Source organism: Spermophilus citellus, assembly GCF_964194105.1.
Source record: "Spermophilus citellus genome assembly, chromosome: 17".
NCBI lineage: Eukaryota > Metazoa > Chordata > Mammalia > Rodentia > Sciuridae > Spermophilus > Spermophilus citellus.
The window spans coordinates 3,421,309-3,444,902 of NC_138199.1; the positions used below are offsets into that span (position 1 = coordinate 3,421,309).

The window sequence follows — 23,594 nt, forward strand, 5'->3', positions numbered from 1 at the left end:
AAACGAGCATTTTGGATTAAGATAGCCCTAAATTGAGAGGCTACATATAATTTTAAAGCTATCAGGATTGAGCCTGGGGTATAACTCAGTGGTAGAGTGTGAGGCCCTGTATTAAAGCCCCAGTGTAAAATATAAAATAAACATATCAGGACCAATTTCCCCAGCATCCTGATTCTTTCACAGTACCCAGCAGTGAAAATAAAACCCACCAAATAGCCATTTTAGTGGAAGACTTTCTTGGAAATGGAACAATAGTTACAATGTTTACTTGAGTTTAGATTTTACTCATTATTAGCTGACATTATCAATTTTACTTATTATTACTGGCACTATTGATTTTATCTTAGTTTTGAAAGCAAAATGGACTCTCTCACATCATAAGGAGGCAAGAATATGTTGACTATATACACAACCTGCCCATTCTTACCTAATACCTGCAGTTTACAGAAGTGTCTGGGCAAGGATCTCCCACCGTCACAGGGTGCTCATATCAGCAACCAGATCACCGTCACAGGGTGCTTTTTCTGTCTCTCTAGGTCATGGCTTCCAGCTTCTTGGACCTGAGGCTCCAGAGGAGGAAATGACTGTTCCGGGCTCTTGCTCCAGCTCAGTTACGGAAACTGGACCTTCATAGGGTGTGGACTTACAGAGAGAACAGGAAAGTTTCTCTTTGAAGGGCTTTAAATTTGTAACAAAGAAAATAAAAATGACGACTTCATCTATCAGACGACAGATGAAAAACATTGTGAACAATTACTCAGAGGCTGAAATCAAAGTCCGGGAAGCCACCTCCAATGACCCATGGGGACCATCCAGCTCTCTGATGACCGAGATTGCTGACCTGACTTATAACGTGGTTGCCTTCTCGGAGATCATGAGTATGGTGTGGAAACGGCTCAATGACCATGGCAAGAACTGGAGGCACGTGTATAAGGCGCTGACCCTGCTGGACTACCTCATTAAGACAGGCTCTGAGCGTGTGGCCCAGCAGTGCCGTGAGAACATCTTTGCCATCCAGACCTTGAAGGACTTCCAGTATATTGACCGGGACGGCAAGGACCAGGGCATCAATGTGCGTGAAAAGTCTAAGCAGCTGGTGGCCCTTCTCAAGGATGAGGAGCGACTGAAGGCTGAGAGGGCCCAGGCTCTCAAAACCAAAGAGCGCATGGCCCAGGTGGCCACTGGCATGGGCAGCAACCAGATCACCTTTGGCCGCGGCTCCAGCCAGCCCAATCTCTCCACCAGCTACTCAGAGCAGGAGTATGGCAAGGCTGGGGGGTCACCGGCCTCCTATCATGGCTGTGAGTAATCCAAGCCCTTCCTACCCTGACTCAAATGGGCACCTTATGTAGATGCAGTACCCAGGGCAGCAGGTAGCCTGAGTTGCCCGGGGCTGAGGATGTGGCAGCCACTCTAGGACTTGATTCTGTCCTCAGTTCTCAGCTTTTGTATACTAGACAACAGTGCCCTAGTCTGGGTTGAGTTATGCTCACAAAAGGGCTTTCAGTCCCTTGGCTGCTCTGTGGGTTTCATTCTGTGCATCTGGGCAGGGTGGCTCCTGTGGCTTCCTGGGTTCTCAGGAGAAGGTGGTCACCAAGGCAGGGCTCATTAGCTTTTTCTTCTGAGAAGGTTTGCCAGCATAGGAATTGCCTACTACTACTCAAGTAATGGGGAGCTGATTGATAACTAGGAGGAAATGAATGCTCTTTTTTGGTAATCTTGTTTCCTTAATCTGGTATTAAATTTTTTTTCTGTTGACTGAACTGTAGGTCTCTTGAGTGGCTCAGTGTATTCTACTTCGGCATCACAGAGCATGGAAATTAGGTGTTTGTGTTTCGTGTAGAGAGGGAAAATTGCGAAGAAACCTCTACAGGTTGTTAGTGTGAGCAAAGCCTCTTTTCCAAACATGCAAAAGGAGTGCTCTGTGATTTGGTTGTGTGGTTGGCTCTGCACTGGATAGGGCTGGTCTTTTTTCTGGTTTTGCATGTCAGTTCACTTTGGGTCTTTGACCTGTGTTCGGAAGTGATTTCAGGGAGCAGAAGTAGAGTTTAAGGCCTGTTAGAAGCTAATGTCCTGAACCACATTTGACAACCTGGCCAAGGTCTTAGAAATAGTGCCCCTTCTCCACCCTTCCAGTGCTCTGTGGCCATGGTGCGAACCCCACATTGAGATAGTTGGCCTGGGTAGCTTTTATATAAGGATAGGGAGGTATAGAGCTGGGGGAATGCAGAAATTGTATTTTCTGACTACAAAAACAAAAATGCAGATTTTCATGCCCATGCTTTCTGGAATTAGTAACACTATATCAGCATAACAGTAAACATTTTTTTTGAAGAGTTATTTGTAGTTTGGCAAGCCGGTCAACTCTTGCTTAGTCAGTGGTTCTGTCATCAGACCACTTGCCAACATTTCCTGCTTTTGCAGGTTTCAATTTGACTTTGTCCCGTTACCACAGCATTTTGAGAAATGTGTCAAATGAGAAATTTGCATGTCAAAGTCAGATTTTTCTGCCTCTAGGAATTCTAAGTTATTATCAAACTTGGAGCAGTTAGAGTTTTCTTGTCCCATTTTTAGTTATTGTCATTTTCTCTTGGTTTAAACTATTCTGTTTAAGCAATGGTTGTAACCTTCATGAAACCACTAGAAAATAAATGGTTTATAATCTGCAGAAGTTTCCTTTCGGGTTAAATTTGCACATATATACAAAAATAAATAAATAAAATGAAAGTCCTTTGGCTTCCTCTGTCAAAAGAGGTTGTGGTTGAGATGCATGACCGAGGGGCAATGGCCCTCTTCTTTTCTGTGCCTCTCACAGCCAGTATTCTTAAGAAGCCAAAGGATACAAAGCACAGAGCTGAAACAGTGTCACATTTAATGAACAGTTTGTGGAACATTCCAGGGGCAGGGGTGAGATGGCACCATAGGAGCCTGGTCATTTGATTGGGCCTCTCCTTAAACTAAACGCTGGGTCTTCAACCATAGGCCCTACCAAACTAATGTTCCAGGTCTAAATTTTTCCTGTTTCCTCAAACCTTGAGCTTCAGCTGCATATTTAGGGTTAGAATGTGGTCAGTGGGCTCTTCACAGCTTCTGAGCAGAGGGGACCACTGTGTGGTGATTGGGACCCTGGATGGTCTTGTCTTACACCCCCTGCAGGGCTGCTGAGCATCCTCTAATGGTGTGTCTCTCTGTGTGTGTATGTGTGTGTGTCCCTGCCCAACAGCGCCTGAGGCCTCGCTGTGCCCCCAGCACCGCACAGGGGCCCCGCTGGGTCAGAGTGAGGAGCTGCAGCCACTGAGCCAGCGCCACCCTTTCCTGCCGCACCTGGGGTTGGCCTCCCGCCCAAATGGCGACTGGTCCCAGCCCTGCCTCACTTGTGACCGCGCAGCCCGAGGTGGGACGGCGGTTTGCTTTTCTCCTTCCTAGAAATGCCGGGCGGCTTGCTGGGGGGTGCTTGTTGATCCAGTACAGCCAACTCTCTCCTGACTCCTGTCCTGCCTGTCTCCTCAGGAGCTCATGCTCCACCTCATCTGCTCACATGTCACTCACTTAGGAGGGGTAGGCATGGGGTGATGGCTCCTGTTCTTCCCACGCCCCACACTCTGACAAACTGGATGGCCACTAGTAGTGGTGGATCAAACCACTTGGTTTATTGATGTGGAAATGTATGATTTAAACCTCACAATGCTGAGCAAATACCAGATCCTCACTTGATGGTATTGGAAGCATCTTTAATGTGCTAAAAGATGCCTTGCTAAGCATCCAGTGGGCTTGTTTTTGTTTCCCAGTGAACTGCTGTCATTCCTGAAATCCCCCATTATCATGGTAAACAGAGAGTTAGCTGTACTGTCAATTCTAGGTCAAGGTATTTGAAGATACTGAATTCAATGGGTAACTAAAAATGGGGCTTCTCTTTTGATTAATTAATAATGTATCCTGGTCAGAGCTCACCCTGATGTGGGTTAAACTAGAAAGAGATTTGCATTGTTATCCACAAGAAAATGCTCTGTCTGAGCTCCCTTTACTCCTGCCGGGGGTTCCCACTTGGAAAAAAAAAATTATCTCTTCTACTTAGTAGAGGGTACTGATAGCAAGCCTTTATGCACCTTCCCTGATAAGGTGGCCATGCTTTATTTAGCCCTGGAGATAGTTACTGTTCCTTCATGCCTCATTAATGCAATAGCTTGTTTGATTTGGATTGTGTGATCACTATATTTAATTCTGGAATGTTTTCCTTCATGCCCCTGGCTTCCCCTAACAGTTTATATAGGAGTTTGGCTTTGCCATGATTTTGGCTTCTCTTAAAATGATGTTAGACAATGTAAGGAGGACTAGGTTTGTACCATCAAGAATGTCAGGATCAAAGCTTATTTTGAAGAGTTACCCAAAGGCCCATGGGTTATAGGTCCATTTCTTCCTTATTGATTAAGGGACTGTTCTGGCAGATTCCCACAGAACTCCATGGAGCTCCTCTGATTTTCTATGTTCTACCCATTCAATAATCAATAAGGTCTGTTTTGAGCCCTGATGATTAGTTTTTGGTTCAGCTGCCCTCTGGCTTTCCCCTTGGTCAGCTGGCTTTCTTGGGACATTTGCATACTAAGATCAGGCCTGCTGCCTCCTCTTCTGGGTACCTCCAGTATGTCTGTGTGGTTCCCTGTGTTTGGATAGTCACCCCCCCAAATCTGGTGAGTTGCTCAAGGTATATAGCCCATGGGATGTCTCCTCTTCTTCATCTCTGGTATGAATTAAGGATAAAAATGAGTATGTTTTTCTTTTTCATGCACCAGATGAATTTTGGGCAAAAAGTGTTACGTGGAATTGCATTCCATCCTTAACTGTTTGGTTCTGTCCACATCTCTCACCTACCTTGTCACGGGTGGGGGATGGGGCCTTGTCCCATGTTTCTTTTCTGTTCTCTTTTGGAGCCTCCTAAAGTGTTGAGAGTAAGGTAGGTGCTTAAGATATGTGTACTTATGAATTTCCTTGGAGCACATCCACTTGAAGTCTAGCAGTGGAGAAGTCAGAGTAATACAAGCTATTCAGAAAAAGGTCTTATGAAAAACAGGGGCTTTGATTCTGGAGAGGGATTTGTGAGGGGTATAGGAGTAGAGGAGGCAGATTGCTGAGAAGCCCACCTTGTACTACAGCCACAGCTGGAAGGCCTCTCAAGCCTTGGATTGTTACCCTAATGGACGGTGATGTGATGGTGTTTGAGGACAGCTTTCTTTAGCCAGATCTCATTTCATCCTCCCTGTCCTTCACTGCCCTCACACATTTGTAGATCTGACCTTGGAAATCTCTCAAATTCTGTCCCTCAATCTCATTCCTTGGCCTCAGTCCAGTGTAGCCTTCTAAGTGGTTTCCTTGCCCCCCTCCCCGCTAATCCATCCCTCATTTTTATAAATGATGCTCTGAGCTTGTGTGGTTGTGCATGCCTATAAAGCCAGGAGCTTGGGAGGCTGAGACAAGAGGATTGAAAGTTTGAGGCCAATCTCAGCAACTTAATGAGACCCTGTTTCAAAAAAGGAAAAAGAAAAAAAGGACTGGGGATGAAACTCAGTGTAAAATGCTCTATGTTTAGTCCCCAGTACTAAAGATAAGCAAACAAGCAAACAAATAAATAAATACTACTCTGGTCCTGGGGCCAGATGCCCCTTTACATGCTAGATTCCCTGCAGGATCATCTCTAAGCTTTTGCTGTGGCAGACAAAGCCTTCCCTGGTAAACTGCGGTCACTGTCCTTCAGCTCTGCCCATTCAACTCCTCAAGTCTGTGCAGGTCCTTGTCTTCCCACAGAAGCACCTCAGACCTCAGGTTTACTTGAACACAAGGCTTTGTGTTCTGTCTTTCTGCTGGCCAGCCCTGCACTCTGGCCCCAACATTCTTCCATTGCAATGTTTATTGCATTTCCATTCTGCCAGGCACCATGTGCCAAGCACAGAGCAGAGCCCCCAGCTCCTTATGGCACTTACATGGTAATGGAAAAGAAAACACAACATAAATAAATTAAATAGCCTATGCATGCTTGGAAAATCGCAAAAGCAAACAAACACACACCCCAAACAAACAAAAAACAGCAATAAAAAAACTCTGGGAATGTTTTAAAGTTTTTGTGGGGAGCAGGGAAGACAGTTTGCAGTATGCACAAAGCATCGAAGGAGGAGGAGTTAGCTTTGTGGAAGAACATTGGGGAAGGGGGGCAGCAGTGCAAAAGCCTTGAGGCAGAAGTGTACTCAGGGTATTTGAAGAACAAGAAGGTAGCCAGGGAGACAAGCTGAGTAAGGGAGAGTGGTGGATTGGGTCAGGATAGAGCCCTGGCCCTCAGGCCTGCAGGGAGTGTAGTAGGGTGGGGCCTCTCTAACTAAACCACTGCAGTGCTTACCAAGTGATTACATTGGTAGGAAACATTCCTTAAATTCTCAGTCCATTTCAGCTGTAGGATTTTGTGTTATTGTTTGTATATTGTAGCAATGTCAAGTGGCTATAAAATTGCTAAATACTTCACTGTACTTTCCTTGTCACAGACCACATAGTCCAGCTTGGTGGACTGATATGGGGCCTTTAAGAGTCTACTACATCAGGAGCCAGGGGAGGGCATTGAAACTCAGGGAGGCTTGGTCTGAATTGAGTGACAAGGTTTAGGAGTGTCCCTCTGGCGGGGTATGTGGCAGGGCAACTGTAGGAGATTGGTAAGGAGGTCACTGGCCTCATCCATGTGGGAGATGATGGTGCCTATAGTCCAGAGGATGGCAGAAGTCTGGGAAGTGTTCAGGTCTTGGGTATATTATAAAGAATATCCAAGAGGACTTGCTGGAGGCCTGGACTGTCATGAAGGGAAAATGAATTGGGGGCAGCTCTGAGACCCTTGGACAGAGTATCTGGGAGTAAAGATGGCTGTGGTTTTGGCAGGTTTTTTTGTGGGGGAGGGGAGCCGGCATAGGGAGAAATATGCTGAAGTTTCTTCTTTTTTTTTTAAAGAATTTATTTTAGTTGTAGATGGGCACAAAACCTTTATTTTATTTATTTATATTTTATATGGTGCTGAGGATTGAACCAGTGCCTCACACGTGCTAGGCAAGCACTTTACCACTGAGCCACAACCCCAGTCCCTTGAAGTATCTTCTTAACATGCAAGAGGAGATGGCAGGAGGCTTAGAGTTTGGTAGAAAATTCTGGGATGGAGATGCAGGTAGGGAGTTATTGGTACTTGAATGGTGTTTCTGGTCTTTAGCTCTTTGGCCACTTCTGGCACTCATGTTTACTTGAAGGCTTAGGGTACACTGGCCTCAGCTTGCCTATGTTGGCTGCCCCTCACACATGATTCTGGTATGCAGTTGGTGCTCAGGATGTGTGCAGAGGAGGCTACTCAGGCCTAGAGAGTTGAAGGGATTTGTCCAAGATCACAGAGATTGCATCTGGCTGGAACTGGAGCCTGTCTGTGAACAATACACCTGTTCCCCACCCATGGTTCTGGCTACCCTTTAATGTTCTGTAGGACTTGCCATAGCACTCAGCAGGCCATGAAGAAGTTGTGGAAGTTCTTGTGGTAGTAGGAACCTACCTCGAAGATGGTAGAGCTGAATGGAGGAATCTTTCCTGTGAGTCAAGATGAAGGCTTGGGGGGAAAAAAGATCTCTGCTATTTCTGATTAAGAATGCTGTCAGGGGGCTGGGGATGTGGCTCAAGTGGTAGCACGCTCGCCTGGCATGCGTGTGGCCCGGGTTCGATCCTCAGCACCACATACCAACAAAGATGTTGTGTCCGCCGAGAACTAAAAAATAAATATTAAAAATTCTCTCTCTCTCTCTCTCTCTCTCTCTCTTTAAAAAGAAAAAGAAAAAAAAAAGAATGCTGTCAGGTCAGAGATCGCTTCCTCCTCCTGCCTGTCTTGGCTTCTGCTAAAAACTGGTAGAATGAAGCAGAGCCCAGCTTGGTAATTGCATCCCCCTTTAGCTGGGCTCCCTGAATCATCCTCTGGAGCCAAGAGCCACAGTTGTCCTATGCATCAGGAACCAGCCTAATGCTTTGGAGTTTTTGGTGGGAGTTTTAACCTCCAGCATTCCTGTTCTTTAAAAGGGTAAAGAAAAGATAAAGGCCGGGTGTGGTGGTACTTGGTTTATAATCTCAGTGACTCCAGAGGCTGAGTCATGGGTGTCACAAGTTGGAGACCTCAGCAACTTGGAAAGGCCTTGAGCAACTTAGCAAGAAGCAAAATAAAAAGGACTAGCTGGTCATGGTGTCACATGCCTGTAATCCCAGAGGCTTGGGAGCCTGAGGCAAGAGGATCTCAAGTTCAAAGCCAGCCTCAGCAACTTGAAGGCGCTAAGCAACTCAGTGAGACTCTGTCTCTAGATAAAAAAAAAATATATATATATGAAATAGGGCTGGGGATGTGGCTCAGTGGTTGAGTGTCCCCTGAGTTCAGTCTCCAGCCATCCCCCTTCCCAAAAACCACAAACAAATAGGACTGAGGATGTAGCTCAGTGGTAAAGCACCTCTGGATTTGTACCAGGTACCAAAAAAAAAAAAAAAAAAAGTAGAAATCCTTATTGTCCTAGAGTGAACCAGAACAGCTTGAAATCCTACAATCAAAGTGATGATGGTGGGCTTTGCCCTATGTGGGAATTGCCACCTGTTTCTTGTCATCTGGAAATTGTGTGACAGCCCCTTCTGTCTGGGGTGATGCTTTTGGCACTCTAGCTGGTGCATTCAGCCAGCTGTGTGTTTCTGGTGTTGTAGGGAAATGTCAGGGAATCTTTCAGACCCTCGGGCTCCTCATGCCAAGGCTGCACCCCTCACACCTCCCGGCAGTACTTACCAAGTGATTACTAGAGATTATGGTCATTTAATGTATTTGCCCTGCTTCACTTCAGAAAGGATTTGAGTTGGCTTATAAAACACATTCAGTGCCATAGGATTAAATACATACCAGAATAAAGTGGGGCAAAAGATAAAAATATATATATATAAAATAGGGCTGGGGATGTGGCTCAGTGGTCGAGTGCCCCCTGAGTTCAGTCTCCAGCCACCTCCCTCCTGCAAAATAAACAGATAGGACTGAGGATGTAGCTCAGTGGTAAAGCACCTCTGGATTTGTTCCCTGTACAAAAAAAAAAAAAAAAAAAAAAAGAAAGAAAGAGAAATCCTTATTGTCCTAGAGTGAATCAGAACAGCCTGAAACAAGGTGAGAAAATAAAACAGCTATTTTATTTTATTTTTACACAGTTGTTAGAGATGGATCCAAATTTGACTTTGAACTTCTTAGCCACAAACACCAAAGAGGACATATTCTCTGTGGTTTCTGGACAAGTGTTCAGGGTCTAGATGGAGGTATAGGAGGGCAGGTGCTTACTGTGCAGGTGGGAGGGGCAGGGTCTGAGCAGCCCCTCAGAACAGCATGCATAGCAGCTGTGATGGGTATTTTCCTCTGGTTGCCCTAAATCTGCTGCCCTTGCATCCAGACCTGAGCCTGGAGTCTTGCAGTCTGTGTCTTACTCTTTAGTGGCTTCATAGGAATGCCAAGGGGATTTCCACATCTCTCTGGGAGTGGAAGGGTGGCATGGCCATTGTGTTTCTTCCATGGTGAACAGCTGTTCTTAAACCCCATAGGAAGTACCTTTGGAGAATCTGAAGGCTTCTTGTACAGTGTTTCATGTGTGTGTATGGCAAGTCTCTAGGGGCAGCAGGTCCTCTGACATCCTGGTATCCACCTGTTGGTGAAACTCTGGGAGTAGAGCTGGAGCTTGTTCACATACAAGAGTGCTCAGTAAGTAGGTATATGAGAAAGGAAGTCTTATATAGGCCTGTTGTTGAAAAACCTGAGGATATGGGAAAGAAAGCATAGTAATTGTTAGAAAAACCCAGCCAGCATATCCCTCAGATGTGCTCCTGAGATGGATCTTGGAAGGAGTCTGGGCCAGTCCAGGGATCGTAAGAGTGTGGGGGGAGGAGAGAGGAAGGGTGGATAGCGAAGCTCCAAGGTAAGGGCTGAGGGTAGAGAGGAACATGGAACTGAGAAGCAGTAGGTGGTACTAGCCAGGAAGGGGGACAGCTGCCAGTGGGAAAGGTACCTAGACTTCAGGGTCCTTTGGGAATGGACCAGAAATTTGGTGGGAATTGAGACTCATTTGACATTCATTTTGTTGGAATAAATGTGCTGGGAGTCCTGCGTCTTCTGGAGCAGGTAGTCCTGGGGTAGAGGCAGAGGCAGGGGCAGGGCATCGTTGTGCTATAAAGATTTGATCTCTTCAAGTGGAAAATGGAATCACAGAGGATGCTGGTCAGTAACATGTATATGCCCTTGAGGTAATGGTTTTATTGATACATCTATCCATACATCAGATACAAAATGCTCATTTTTACCACAAGGGCTTGGGCCTTAAGTGGGATTTGAATGTGTGATGTTGTGAGTTGCTGAGTCATCATTTCATGAGAGCCAGAAGGCCCATGGATCACCTTTGCCTGGGCCTCTCTTTTCCCTCAGGAAGAGTTTATTTACACCCTTCCTTAAGGAGGTAGAGAGAGCAGGTGTGGTTAATGCAGAAACTCAGATGAAATCACTTCCATAACCACTCAGTCTAAGTGATAAAAGCCAGAATTTCACCTGGGGTTTTGGAGAATACCAGTTCCCTTTCATTACATTTAAAAAAATTTTTCTACAAAATAGGGAGATGTAATATATATCTGTTAAAATTTCAGGATTGTGGTCTATCTCATGTAATGCTTTTATTTCTTGTTTTTATAATTTTTTAAGAGCTGGAGTACAATTTAAACTGCTTTTTTTTTATTTTAAAGAGAGAGAGAGAGGAGAGAGAGAGAGAATTTTTTTTTAATATTTATTTTTTAGTTCTCGGCGGACACAACATCTTTGTTGGTATGTGGTGCTGAGGATCGAACCCGGGCCGCACGCATGCCAGGCGAGCGCGCTACCGCTTGAGCCACATCCCCAGCTCCTTAAACTGCTTCTTAATCTGGACCTAGAGTTTATGGTGCTCTCTAATGGTCAGAGGATGGCATTATTTTCAGTTAAAACATGGCCATCAAAATTGCAGATTGGGTATTATTAATATGATTGACATTGACTTGTTCCATGGAAAATTGAAATCATTGATATAATATTCATCTACATTTCTTCTAAGCATTCTTTGTAGTATAGGTCACAAACCATTGTCAATAAACTGAATAAATATGGTAGGGAATAAGGAAGCATTTTTAGCCAGTGGACAGCATGGTCACACAGCCCCTGACTGCCATGGACTTGGCAGGATAGCAGTTTTGCTAGTAGTGAATTTAAAAAAAAAAATATATATATTTTTTTAGATGTAGATGGGCACAATAACTTTATTTATTTTTATGTAGTACTGAGGATCGAATCCAGTGCCTCATAGCACAAGTCTTGCGCTCTACCGCTGAGCCACAACCCCAGCCCCAGCTAGTAGTAAATTTTAAGAGAATATTTACAGTTATGTGAATAAAAATAGGAGGGAAATTGTAAAGACAGATTTCTTTTTGCATGCATAGGTAGATCATATTTTGAATATAATAAAATAAAATTTGAATATAATCTCTCACGTTTTCCTCTGTTAATGTCTTCAGAGTGCTTTTCACTATTTTAAATTCTCTCGTTAATTTTGTTTTCTATCTCCTGCACAAGCTGACTGTTGAAGTGGGACCCTGCATGCCCATGCTGTACCTTTAGCATCCCAGCATAGTGCCTGAGCCAGAGAGGTGCTTAGTAAATACATCCTGAATGATGACTGCAGATAAATCTTAGTTGTTTTCTTTTTTTTTTTTGTGGTGATCCTTTTATATGCTGTGCTTATTTCTGTTGCTGTAAGTCCCAGGTGTGAGTGTTATTCTTTTGAAAATGCATTTAAGAGCTTTTCCAGAAATACAGAAACATTTTCTATACAGTCATATACTGGTTAATGACAGACCACATATATGATAGTGGACCTGTAGATTATAATGGAGCTGAAAAATTTCTATCATCTAGTATATTTTGTTTCTTTTTTACTTTGTGCTGGAGATTGAATCCAGTGCCTTGCACCTGCTAAGCATGCACCCTGCTACTGAGGTATATATTCTGCCCTCACCTAGTGTCTTTGCCAGGTCCTTTCTCTACTTAGGTATGTTTAGGTGTACAAATACTTATGCTGCGTTTCAGTTGCCTACAGTGTTCAGTACAGAAACTTACTGTACAGGTTTGTTGCTGAGGAACAGTAGCCCATGTAGCTGAGGTATGGATAGGGCTGTACCATCCATCCGGGTTTGTGTAAGTTCACTCTGTGATGCCAACGTGGGGATACATCTCTCAGAAGGTGTTCCCATAGTTGAGCAGTACACTGCCATATTTGTGTGGTTTTTAAGTGCTCTAAGTTCGAGTTCAGCACCCCTACACGTTTTGTAATTATTATCATTTAGGAATAAAAATACTGTTCTTTATTTTGCCCTTCCTTTTTTCCCTATACTACTGGCTCTCAAGTTGGCTGCCCAGGAGCTTTTAAATGGTTCCAAAGCATGGACCTCACCTCTGGCTACACCTTTCAAATCAGACTTACCTCCACGCCCATCACAGTGGCAGGTGACTACAGTGTTCCATTGAGGCTTTGGAAAATAGCTCCAGAGACAGAGTCCATGTCATGCCATATTCAGTTGGAGCAGTCTTCCTCGCCTCTCACTTCAGCTTAGGACCATTTCAAAAGGTTTTAGGCTGCAGACAATATTCAATTCTCAGCAGCTTGGAGATTGGCATTACAAATTGGAGTCAACCCTCTTGCTGACTCCTAATGAGAGCTCCGCCCAGCACCCTTAAAATGTATTCACCCAGTTACCACCTCTTCATTTCTAACTGGTAAGCCTGGTGTGGACATGAAGTAATTCTCACTTTTCATTGTAAAATTAATGTACGTGCATTCATGATAGTGTAGAAAATTCAGGGAAAAAATACAAAGTATCTTTGTAATCTTATTACATAGGCAGCTGCTATTACTTGTTGGTGTATTTTTTTCTAAGCATATTCTTTTTTTTTTTTTTTTTTTTTTTTGGTACCAGGGATTGAATTCAGGGGCACGGAACCACTGAACGTCCCCAGCCCTTTTTTGTATTTTATTTAGAGACAGGGTCTTACTGCGTTGCCTGGTGCCTCGATTTTTGCTGAGGTTTGCTTTGAACTCGAGGCTGGGATTACAGGAGAGCGCAACCACACCCAGCTTTTGTATTTTATTTAAAGACAGGGTCTCACTGAGTTGCTTAGCACATCACTTTTGCTAAGGTTGGCTTTGAACTCACCATCCTCTGGCCTCAGCCTTCCGAGTGAGCTGCTGGGATTACAGGTGTGTGCCACGGTGCCTGCACCAGGCCTGAGCCTGTTCTTTTCTACCCTTGCTGTTGCACTGTGAGTGTAACTTTGCATCCCTGCTTTTTGTCTCATGACATTGTAACAGAAGCATTTTTTTTCTGGTTCCTACATAACCCTGTAAACATTTTTTTTCCCCATATTATGTGTTCAATTTGATGATATTGCATTTCTTTATTGCAATTTTTAAAATTTTTTCTAATTAGTTATACATGACAGTAGAATCCACTTTGACACATCATACATAAATGGAGCATAACTTCTCATTCTTCTGGTTGTATGTGATGTAGAATCACACTGGTCAACTTACAATAGCTGAACTATGGAACTAACCTAGGTGTCCCTCAATAGATGAATGGATAAAGAAAATGTGGTATATATACACAATGGAATATTACTCAGCCTTAAAGAAGAATGAAATGATGGCATCTGCTGGTAAATGGATGGAGCTTGACAATATCATGTTACGTGAAATAAGCTATCCCCCCAAAAACCCAATGGCCAAAAAATGTTTTCTCTGATATGTGGATGTTAATTCACAATAGTGGGGGTGGCTAGGGAAGAATTGAGTTACTTTGGATTTGGAAAGGTGTGAAGGGAGGGGAGGGGGTCTGGGGATAGGAAAGACAGTAGAATGAATCCAACATCATTACCCTGTGAACATTTTACAGCTGCACACAATGTGTAGACAAGCACATCACTTTTGCTAAGGTTGGCTTATCAACCCCCAGTGGACACCAAAACCTATAGATGCTTAAGTCCCTTATATAAATGGCATAGTATTTGCATGTAACCTATGCACATACTTCCGTGTACTTCAAATCAACTCCAGATGACTTATAACACCTAATAGGATATAAATGTTATTTATATAGTTGTTTTACTTTATTGTTTAGAGAATTATGACAAGAAAGAAAGTCTGTACAATTTCTTTTTCTGAAATTTCCAATCTAAGTTTCGTTGAATCCACTGTTGGGGAACCTGCGGATGCAGAATGCCAGCTGTATTCCACTGGGTGGAGGTTCCTAACTTGTCCTTGCTCTGATGTGCAAATGTTGGTCACTCCTCATGTTCATACTAGACAGCAGGTTTCAGTGATAGGGTCCCAGGTGCCTGAACTGAAACCCAGGGCTTTTGGGAGCTTCCAGGTTGTGCAGTGTTTTTTTTTTTTTTTTTTTTTTTTTTAATACTGGGGATTGAACCTAAGGGCATTAATCACTGAGCCACATCCCCAGCCCTTTTTATTTTATTTTCACACAGGTTCTCACTGTGTTGCTTAGAGCCTCACTAAGTTTCTGAGACTGGCCTTGAACTTTTGATCCTCTTGCCTTAGTCTGCTGAGCTGCTGGGATTACAGGTGTGTGCCTCCATGTCCGGACTAGGCTGTGCAGTTTTGTCATACCCATCAGCTAGCAGGTCCTGAATCTGGAGAAGAACCAAAGGCCAGGTCAGGGTCTGCACCCCTAAAGTCAGCTGTACTGACCCATCTGAACGACAGTTTGGAAGAGTGTTCTACAAAAACAAATCTAAAACATATATTACACAGATAAAATGACAGTATTTGTGCTATTTTTAAAGGACATTTCCCAAAATATTAATCTGGGTTTTTCAGGGCCACCCCTAAGCTTTTTAAAAATTTTATTGTTTCATTTTTGTGGAACTGGGGATTGGACCCAGGGAGTGTTCTACCATTGAGGTACATCCCCCAGCTTTCTATTTCAAGACACAGTCTTACTATGTTGCCCAGGCTGGCCTCAAACTTGCAATCTTTCTTCCTCAACCTCCTGAGTAACTGGGATTACAGGTGTGTTCCACTATGCTTGGTTCCAGTCTAAGCTTTGAAGGGCTTACAGCTGGTAACTGAGATCTTGCCTTGGGTGGGCTCAGTGTAGGACAGGCAGGCAATCAGTAGTATACTCAGGTGCCCAAGGCTACTGGAAGACACCTGCCAGAGCTCAGCCCCAGCCCAGGTCAGCCTTTGGTTCTTCTCCAGATTCAGCCTAGGGCTGTGTGGGATATTGGGACAGGTGGTGCAGAATGTCTGCAACCACTGAGCTGTTCTCACCCTTGTCTCTCTCTGTGTGTGTGTGTGTGTGTGTGTGTGTGTGTGTGAATACGAGGCACAGGGCAAGGTATTGGACAGGTGAGTGGAGGGTGGAGCTGTGCAGGAGCAGAGCCCCCGTCTTCCCCTGACACTGGGCTTAAGAGGGTACAACTCAGGTGACTCTGGAATAAGACAGTTTTGCAGTCTGTTTTTTGTTTTTCTCTAATTCTCTGAATTTTCCATATTGCTACTAAGTTACACCTAGATTGTTTTTTTTTGGGGGGGGGATAGGGGGGTACCAGGGATGGAACCCAGGGTGCTTTAATACTGAGTCACATCCCCGGCCCTTTTTATTTTTGTATTTTGAGACAGCCTCTCGCTGAGTTGCTTAGGGCCTCACTAAGTTGCTGAGGCTAGCCTCAAACTTGTGATTCTCCTGCCTCAGCCTCCTGAGTTGCTGGGACTGCAGGTGTGCCAGCATGCCCAGCATTCACACCAAGTTAAAGGTAAACTTTGATTGGGTTACTTTACTTCTTCAATTTTAAATCCTTTAATCTGTGAAATGGACATACCATAGTACATTCTCCTAGGATATTGTGTAAATTACATGCACTTCAATATGTTTTTGCATAGGAGGTGCTCCGGAAGTGGATTATCCATTATCATCCTACTATCAGAGTTATTTTCAGGTTCTATCTGTTGTAAACTTTGTGCAGAGCTTTCTCTCTCTCTCTCTCTCTCTCTCTCTCTCTCTCTCTCTGTGTGTGTGTGTGTGTGTGTGTGTGTGTGTGTGTGTAAGTGGAGATCAAATCCAAGGCCTCATGTATGCTAGGCAAGTACTCTATCTATCACTGAGCTACCCAGCCTTTTTTTATTTTGTTTTGAGATGGAGTCTTCCCAAATTGCCTGGGCTGGCCTTGGACTTGAAATTCTCCTGCCTCTGTTTCCTGAGTAGTTGGGAATATAGACATGCACCACAACATCTAGCTTTAAGGATTCTTCTAATTATTTCTTCTATGTAGAATTCTCATCAGTGAAATTAATGGGAGAAGTATATAAACAAAATTCTTTCTTGAAATATTGCAAATGCTTTCTTAGTAGATTGTGTCTCCAGTAGCAGATGGGAGTGCTTATTGACTGGCCCAGAACCCACAGTGGATACTATAATTTTTAATATATTTTTTAAAATTTTAATTAATTACTTAATTTTGGTATTGGGAATTGAACCCAGGATTGCTTCACCACTGAGCTACATCCCCAGTTCTTTTTATTTTTTATTTTGAAATAGGGTCTCACAAGGTTGCTGAGGGTCTCACTGCGTTGCTGAGGCTGACCTTGAACTTGTGATCCTCCTGCTTCAGCCTCCTGTGTCACTGAGATTACAGGTGTGTGTCACCATGCCTGGCTAAGTACTATAATTTTTAAAATGATTACCATTTTAATAGATGGAAATTATTATCAAAATAAAAAAACCCTGATTTTAAAAAATGAATTTCCTGTTTTGAAGTCCAGGTTGAATATCCCTTATCCAAATGCATCAGACCTAACTCTAAACATGAAACTCATTTATAAAAATATTTCATAGACACCTTATATACAAAACCCAAAGGTAATTCTGTACAGTATTTTTTGTGCACCTGTGTTTTTGAGCAGGACCTGTCTGTCTCCTATGAGGTCAGATGTGAAAATTTCCACTTGGGGCCTAATGTCAGTGCTCAGAATGTTTTGGATTTTAGAGTTTTGGATTTGGAACGCTCAACCTATATTACTCTAAGAAAGTGATATAGGCATTTAATTTCTTTAAGATTATGATTGTAGTTAAAAAAAAAGAGATAAGTTGTGTTGTTGAAGTTCTTGCTGCACCTGATGTGTGTTTATAAGCTTGGGTGCCTATTCTTGCTTAGTGCTGAATATGCCCAGTGACCCTTTTCCCACCCTGGCTCCTATCAGGAGAGCTGGGCCCCTAAGGCAAGGCATGAAGGGTCTCTTTTCCCTGCCACTGGTTCCCAGCCACCATGAGGCCGATATCCCAGCGCGCCACCCAAGGAGGTACACACTGTGCCTTTGTTACTTTTACTGTGGACAGAAGCCATAGCATAGAGACCCTTGGGTAATGAGCACTGAGAAAAAGTGCTTGATGTTTTGGACAAGCCCTTCCTTTCCTACCCAACAAGCTGGTGATCTGTAAGGGAGAGAGTTTAATCTGTAGCTCAGAGAGAACAGCACAGACTTGCTTTTTATTCAGACTGAGGATGGGTTTTGAATCATGCAGACAGAAGGACTGCCTTTTGTCTCTGGTCTCCCCTCCCCCGTCTCCCTCACACTGGGGACTAAACGTGGCCATTGTTTGGGATCTGCCTTTTTTCTCCTGGGGTTTCAGCTTTCTTGTCTATAAACTGAGGTGGCAGTGCCAACATCCCAGGGTAGTAATGCGAAAGTAACAGCCATTATTAGTTTTCAGCAGAAACTAAACTTGAAGTTCAGCTGATAGACAGTTGGGTGCTGCTCTGTGCAGGAACGAGTCAGTGCAGCCCCTGCCTTCTCAGAGCTGACAGTCACGTGGGAAGGTGGGTGTCTGGGGGCAGTGTGAAATGCACAGTTGGAAATGAAGACTACAGAGCTATCACTGCATGGGCACCAGCCAGCCAACCCTCCAAGCCCACTAGGGCCTATGCCAGTGGTGACTACAGCTGATGACCTCCTGCCCTGTGGAGGCCCTGGTCTGGTGAGAGACCATGTTAGTAGCACAGCCAGAGAAGGTAACAATGGAGGTGGCATTTAGGGATTTTAGGGATGAGGATGTGCTTCTCTTTCCCATTGTGGGACCATCGCCTTAAGGAAGCGGCCCAGGCAGGCACAGGGCTCAAGGCAGGAAAGAGCATAGTGTGACAGGTGTTTGGGGAGCATGGGAAGGTAACCATGAGGTAGGCAGCTATAGTTTTTTTTTTTTTTTAAATATTTATTTATTTATTTTTTAGTTTTCGGTGGACACAACATCTTTGTATGTGGTGCTGAGGATTGAACCTGGGCCACACGCATGCCAGGCGAGCGTGCTACCGCTTGAGCCACATCCCCAGCCCCATGGGCAGCTATAGTTCTGGCACCAGGGGACAAGACAGTCTGTTCCCTGCATGTCAAGGATGCTCATATCAGTATGAGACAGTGGGAACGCCTTGAGATGAATATTGGAAAGGACTTTGGTTGCCTTCTTAGGTCTGCTTTGACAAAATTCCACTTAAGTGTAGCCTGATATAACAGAAATGGATTATCTCACTGTTTTGGAGGCTGGAAGTCCAAGATCAAGGTATCAGCAGGGTCACCCCTTCTTTCCTTCCTAGCTTCTGGTGGTGGCTGGTGCATCACTCCTGTCTCTGCCTCCATCTCCTGTGGCATCCTCCCCTCATTGTCTGCACCTCTGTGTCTCTTATAAGGATACCAATCATACAGAATATAGGATCTACTCTGCTTCATTGTAGCCTCATTTTAACTAATTACACTGGCAACAACCCTGTTTACAAATTGGTTCATGTTCCGAGGTACTGGGAGTCAGGACTTCAACATATTTTCCGTGGGAGACCCAGTTCTGCCCCCCAAAACATGATCAGAAGCAAGCACTGTAAGTGCTGAGTCGGCTCCATACAATAGCACCACATGGAGCAGACTACTGGACCAAGAACTGAGCTGGACCAGGCAGGACTCTGGACAGTCTCTTGTAGGCTTGCTCGACCATTTGTTCAGACCATTTGCAGGTATTGGGGGAGTCTCAATTAAATGTATCCAGCTTCCTGTTGCAACTCCTTAAAAGCCACTTCTGGCCCAGGCTCTCATCACTGCCCCCCAGACTAGTCAGATGGCATTGCTGCTCTGCTTAGAGCCTCCAACAGCCCCTCTGAAGGTGGAAGCTCCCAGACTCTTCCCTCATGTGCCCTGGGGATCCCTCTGCTTACACCAGAGTCAGAGCAGAAGTACCCCTACCCCTTGACCCCCAGATCTCTGTCTCAGTGTCTTCTCCTAGACCTTCTCCCCGGCTGCTGCTGCTTCTCTTTTGCTTTGTTTTTTGTTTGTTTCTGATCTTGCCTTACTGGAACACAAGCCTCATGGGAACAGGGCCTTTCTTCAGGCTTGAGGAGGGCCTGGCATGGTGTAGTATACCTCAGTGGCACCAACTTGAGGGTCTTAAATCTCCTTCAGGGTGCTGGAAACAGGTGTGGGATCCAGGTTTTAAAATTTGGCTTTGAGTTATTATTCTGCCACTGGTCAGCTATATGCAACCCATTTTATCCTTTTGAACCCTAGTTTCTTCATCTGTAAAAAGGGTTGATAGGGGATAGGGCTGGGGGTGTTGCTCAGTGGTAGAGCATGTACTTAGCGTGCATGAGGCCCAGGGTTCTATTCCTAAAACTACCAAAAAAGACAAAAACAAAACACAACAAAAAACCCCAAGAGTGAGCCTTTCCGGGTCAGACTCCATTGCTCCCCAGCTGGGTAACTTTGGGCAAGTCACTGGCCCCTAAGCCTCAGCCCTGGTCTGTATAGAGTGAGAGTTCAGTAAGAGAACCATGAACATTGTAGGAATGTCACTTGCTTTTCACATAGTAATTTGTTTGATCCTCACAATAACCCCAGGAGATGGGTACTCTATCTCCATTCTGCAGATGAGAAAACTGAGGCACAGAGAATTTAATCTCCTAGACCAAATGTTAAGAAGTAGCAGAGGGGGGCTGGGGATGTGGCTCAAGCGGTAGCGCACTCATCTGGCATGCGTGCTGCCGGGGTTCGATCCTCAGCACCACATACAAACAAAGATGTTGTGTCCGCTGAGAACTAAAAAATAAATATTAAAAAAATTCTCTCTCTCTCCTCTCTCACTCTCTTAAAAAAAAAAAAAAAAAAAAAAAGAAGTAGCAGAGCCCAGATCCAAACCCAGGTGTTGGGGCCTGAGCATCCCCACTCAACTACCATGCTAATAAGTACTATCTCTATGACAGTGCTCAGTCTAGGTCAGATCTGAGGAGGAAATGCAGAACACAGATAAGGGAATCACATCTATGGCCTGGATTATAGTCATTTCTGCACTTCACTGGAACAGTCCCAAAGCAGTGTTGTGATGTCTCCTGATTGGCAGCTGTCCTACCACTGAAGAATAGATGCAGTTCCTTCTATGTGAGTGAGCGTCAGGAATGGAAGTGCACCCCACCCATCCACATACAGAGCATGTGGTAAAAAGCTGTTCTGGAATCACAGGAAAATGAAGAGCTGCTTCCTGTGGGCAGCACTGTGGGAGCAGGGTGAGAGGAGCGGCCCTCATTGCCTTTTATGCTGAAGTATTAAAAAATAAGTTATGGGCATCGTCACTCCCCACCCATAAAATTTGAGGATGTGTCTATTCCAGAAGAGTCACAAAATCACTTCACACCTCAAAAAGTCAGGAATTGGTAATATCCTACTCCCTAGGCCAAATTTAGAACTCATAGTTGTCCTTAAAGTGTCTTGCCACTGGTTGCCCAAAGCAAGAACACCTAGGGTTATAAGTTTCTCGGTTGTCCTGCCTCTTCAGCTCATCCTAGTTTTTTCAGGGCCCCGACAGGCTTATGGTTTACTCCTGGCCTGAGTCTCTGTCTGCTGCCTCTTGCCTTGCTTAGTTTGATTCTCACCCTGAACTTCCTGTGATCTGGAAATCAGATATAGAGCCTTAATTCCACTCACATCAGCATTTTGCTGGGGCAGCCCTAGGTGGTGATGTGACATCACCTGATAGGCAGCTATCCTACCACTGGGGGTCCTGGGTTGGCCACATGGCAGGAGGCGGTCATGGCCTGTCCCTTTGTTGTAACTTACATCTGCCCTACGGCTAGACACTGATGTGGCTGTGGTCCAGCTTTAGTGTGCTTCTCATTTTATACCTCCTTGTTTTTTCCCCCATGTATTTATATTCCTCCTCCTCCTTTTTCTTTCTTTCTTTCTTTTTTTTATTTAATGTTACTGGGGGTAGGCAGTAACATTATTTTCTCATATCTCTTTTAATTAAAAGCAATCCTTTCTGCTCCTCCCTGTGATTAGACAAAGTGAGGGCTCTGGAAGATCCCCTGTGTTTAGAAGCCTCAGCTCAGGCAAGAGCTGCTGGGTGGGAGTGTCCTCAGTGGCCGAAGTCATCACTGACTTAGGAGTAACATGGGGATCACAGGAAGATGTCACAACATTGAGGAAGACTGAGTATGGATTCCCCTGCAGTTCAGTAATGAGGAAGGAATTTGGACTGGAGACTGGTTCATCCAGTGGAGGAAGCTGGTCCTGGGTTCAATGTGGGCTCCTCCTTCCCTTCCTCTAAGGGATACCATCCATGCAGAAAGAGAAGGTCAGAGACCAGCCAGGCTAGAGCCCAAATTGTTCCCATAGAGGCCAGGAAGGCAGGTTTTCTGCTGTGTGAGGTGGAATATGTGGGTGCCTGACAGTGCTCTGGATCCTGGGGTTGGAGAAGAGGGTACCAGCTTGGGGTAAAGTTCAGATCCTGGGGAAAGGTCTAGCTGGGTCCTGAGTACTCCTAACCCCTCCCATAAACAGTGTTGGTTTCTATTTCACAGAAGTAGGAGCAGAAGCTCAGAGAGGTCAGCCATTTGGATGTGGTTCCACTGTTGGTCAATGGTAGAAACAAGATTTGTCCAGATAGTACTCTTTCTACTAGCTGGTCTTTCCCCAGCTGACATGCATGGAGGCAGAAGGGATTTCAGCATCACTTGGACACACATGGATCTTCTTGGGTCTTTGAGGCCTGACAACCTTGCAGTCTTGCCCAAAACACCTGTGTGCCCACCATCACCAGACCACACCCAGAACACACAGGGTCAGGTCCCTTCCTCTGCCTCCGCTGGGGTCTGTGTGAGGCTCACAGAGGCATGCTGGGGACCTCACAGCTCCTGTCCCACACACAGTGTCTGTTCCCTTTATTCAATATTATGTGAGTGGCTTCAGTACTTTCTAGGAAAATTGCAAAATATAGCTGATAAGAAGCGATTTCCTGTGGTTTTTTTTTTTTTTCAATCAATTTGAATTCACTTCTTTCAAAAGTACCTGAAGTTAGCCAACTGAATCATCTTCATTACGAAATCTCTTGACTTCAGTTTTAGGAGCACATGAGGGAAAGGAAAACCTTCCCACAGCACAGAGTACAGGCACCCAGGTCCCACCTGGGTATCCTGGGATCAGGCAGGGTGGAATTGAATCTGGGAGATCCTGGCCCATCTGAACAGGGTGTTTCTTGTATCTTCCTTACCAGACTGAATTTTGAGGAAAATATTCTGTAACAGACTGGAAAGAATAAAAGTGGTCCCACCCGTGGTTACAGTTCTTGGCCACATTGAAGCTATTCCAGGTGGAGCTGGTAACACAGAAGCCTGTCTTAGATGGGAGAAGGTCCATGATGCATTTGGTGGTATGATTAACATAAACTAACAATTCCTGTTCTTCCCTCCAAAGAGTGACGGGGAGGAAGCAGTCAGCATATAGAGAGTGGCTCTTGCTCTTTCCTTGGGTCCCTGTGAGTTGTGAGCCTTTGGATCCTCATAGCAGGGCCAGGCTCAGGTGGTCAGAGGGGTCCATTCAGGCCTGTTTCACAATGACATCTGTGTTCCCTGTCATGTGCCCAGGCACAAGAGGCTCTTTGTGGACTGAGATGCTGTCACTAAGGCAGTGGCATCTCTGCTGGAGACCCGCTGTGTGCAGCTGATATTTAGGGTTTGGTGGCTGTGAATTCTGCCACCTGTGGAGCTGAGAGTTCTGCATCCGTTTATAAAAACCACAGTGTGGAGGGGGAATACCCTTTGTCTTGATTCTCCACATTGATGTGGTGAACTATATCCGAATTTGCCGGCTTTGCATTATTCTCACTGCTCCAGCGGTGGTGATGGTAGAAACCAGCTTAGACATTTGCATTTGAATCTGGCCTTGCAGGTGTGCTTCACAGCTCAGGGGCAAGGGAGGCCTCATTGCTGGACCAGGTCTTGCTCAGAACTACAAGCTGACTCTGACCATGTGGGCAAGGAGCAGCTTTTCCTGCCAGGGTGATGCTAATTTTCCACAGTACTCTTTCTGGGTTGGAGGTTGGTAAGGGGCATTCTCCTTTATTCACTCATGATCTTCATTTGTTCAAAAATGGGGCATGTCAGATGCTGTGTCTTATATAAATCTAGGGTT

General features: G+C 44.8%; 1 protein-coding gene across 9 annotated transcripts in view; it reads left to right on the forward strand.

Moving 5' to 3' along the window:
* The window catches only part of EPN2 (epsin 2), a 175,099-nt gene that overhangs the window by 124,220 nt on the left and 27,285 nt on the right, over positions 1 to 23,594 (forward strand). For 7 of the 9 annotated variants that reach the window (XM_081272031.1, XM_081272030.1, XM_081272029.1 and 4 more), the window contains 2 exons: positions 537 to 1,301; positions 3,224 to 3,394. In XM_081272031.1, coding sequence (XP_081128157.1) covers positions 707 to 1,301; positions 3,224 to 3,394 — 766 coding nt within the window. In that variant the 5' untranslated portion in view covers positions 537 to 706. The remainder of the gene's footprint in view (positions 1 to 536; positions 1,302 to 3,223; positions 3,395 to 23,594) is intronic. The other 2 variants (XM_081272035.1, XM_081272036.1) reach the window with 1 other exon arrangement.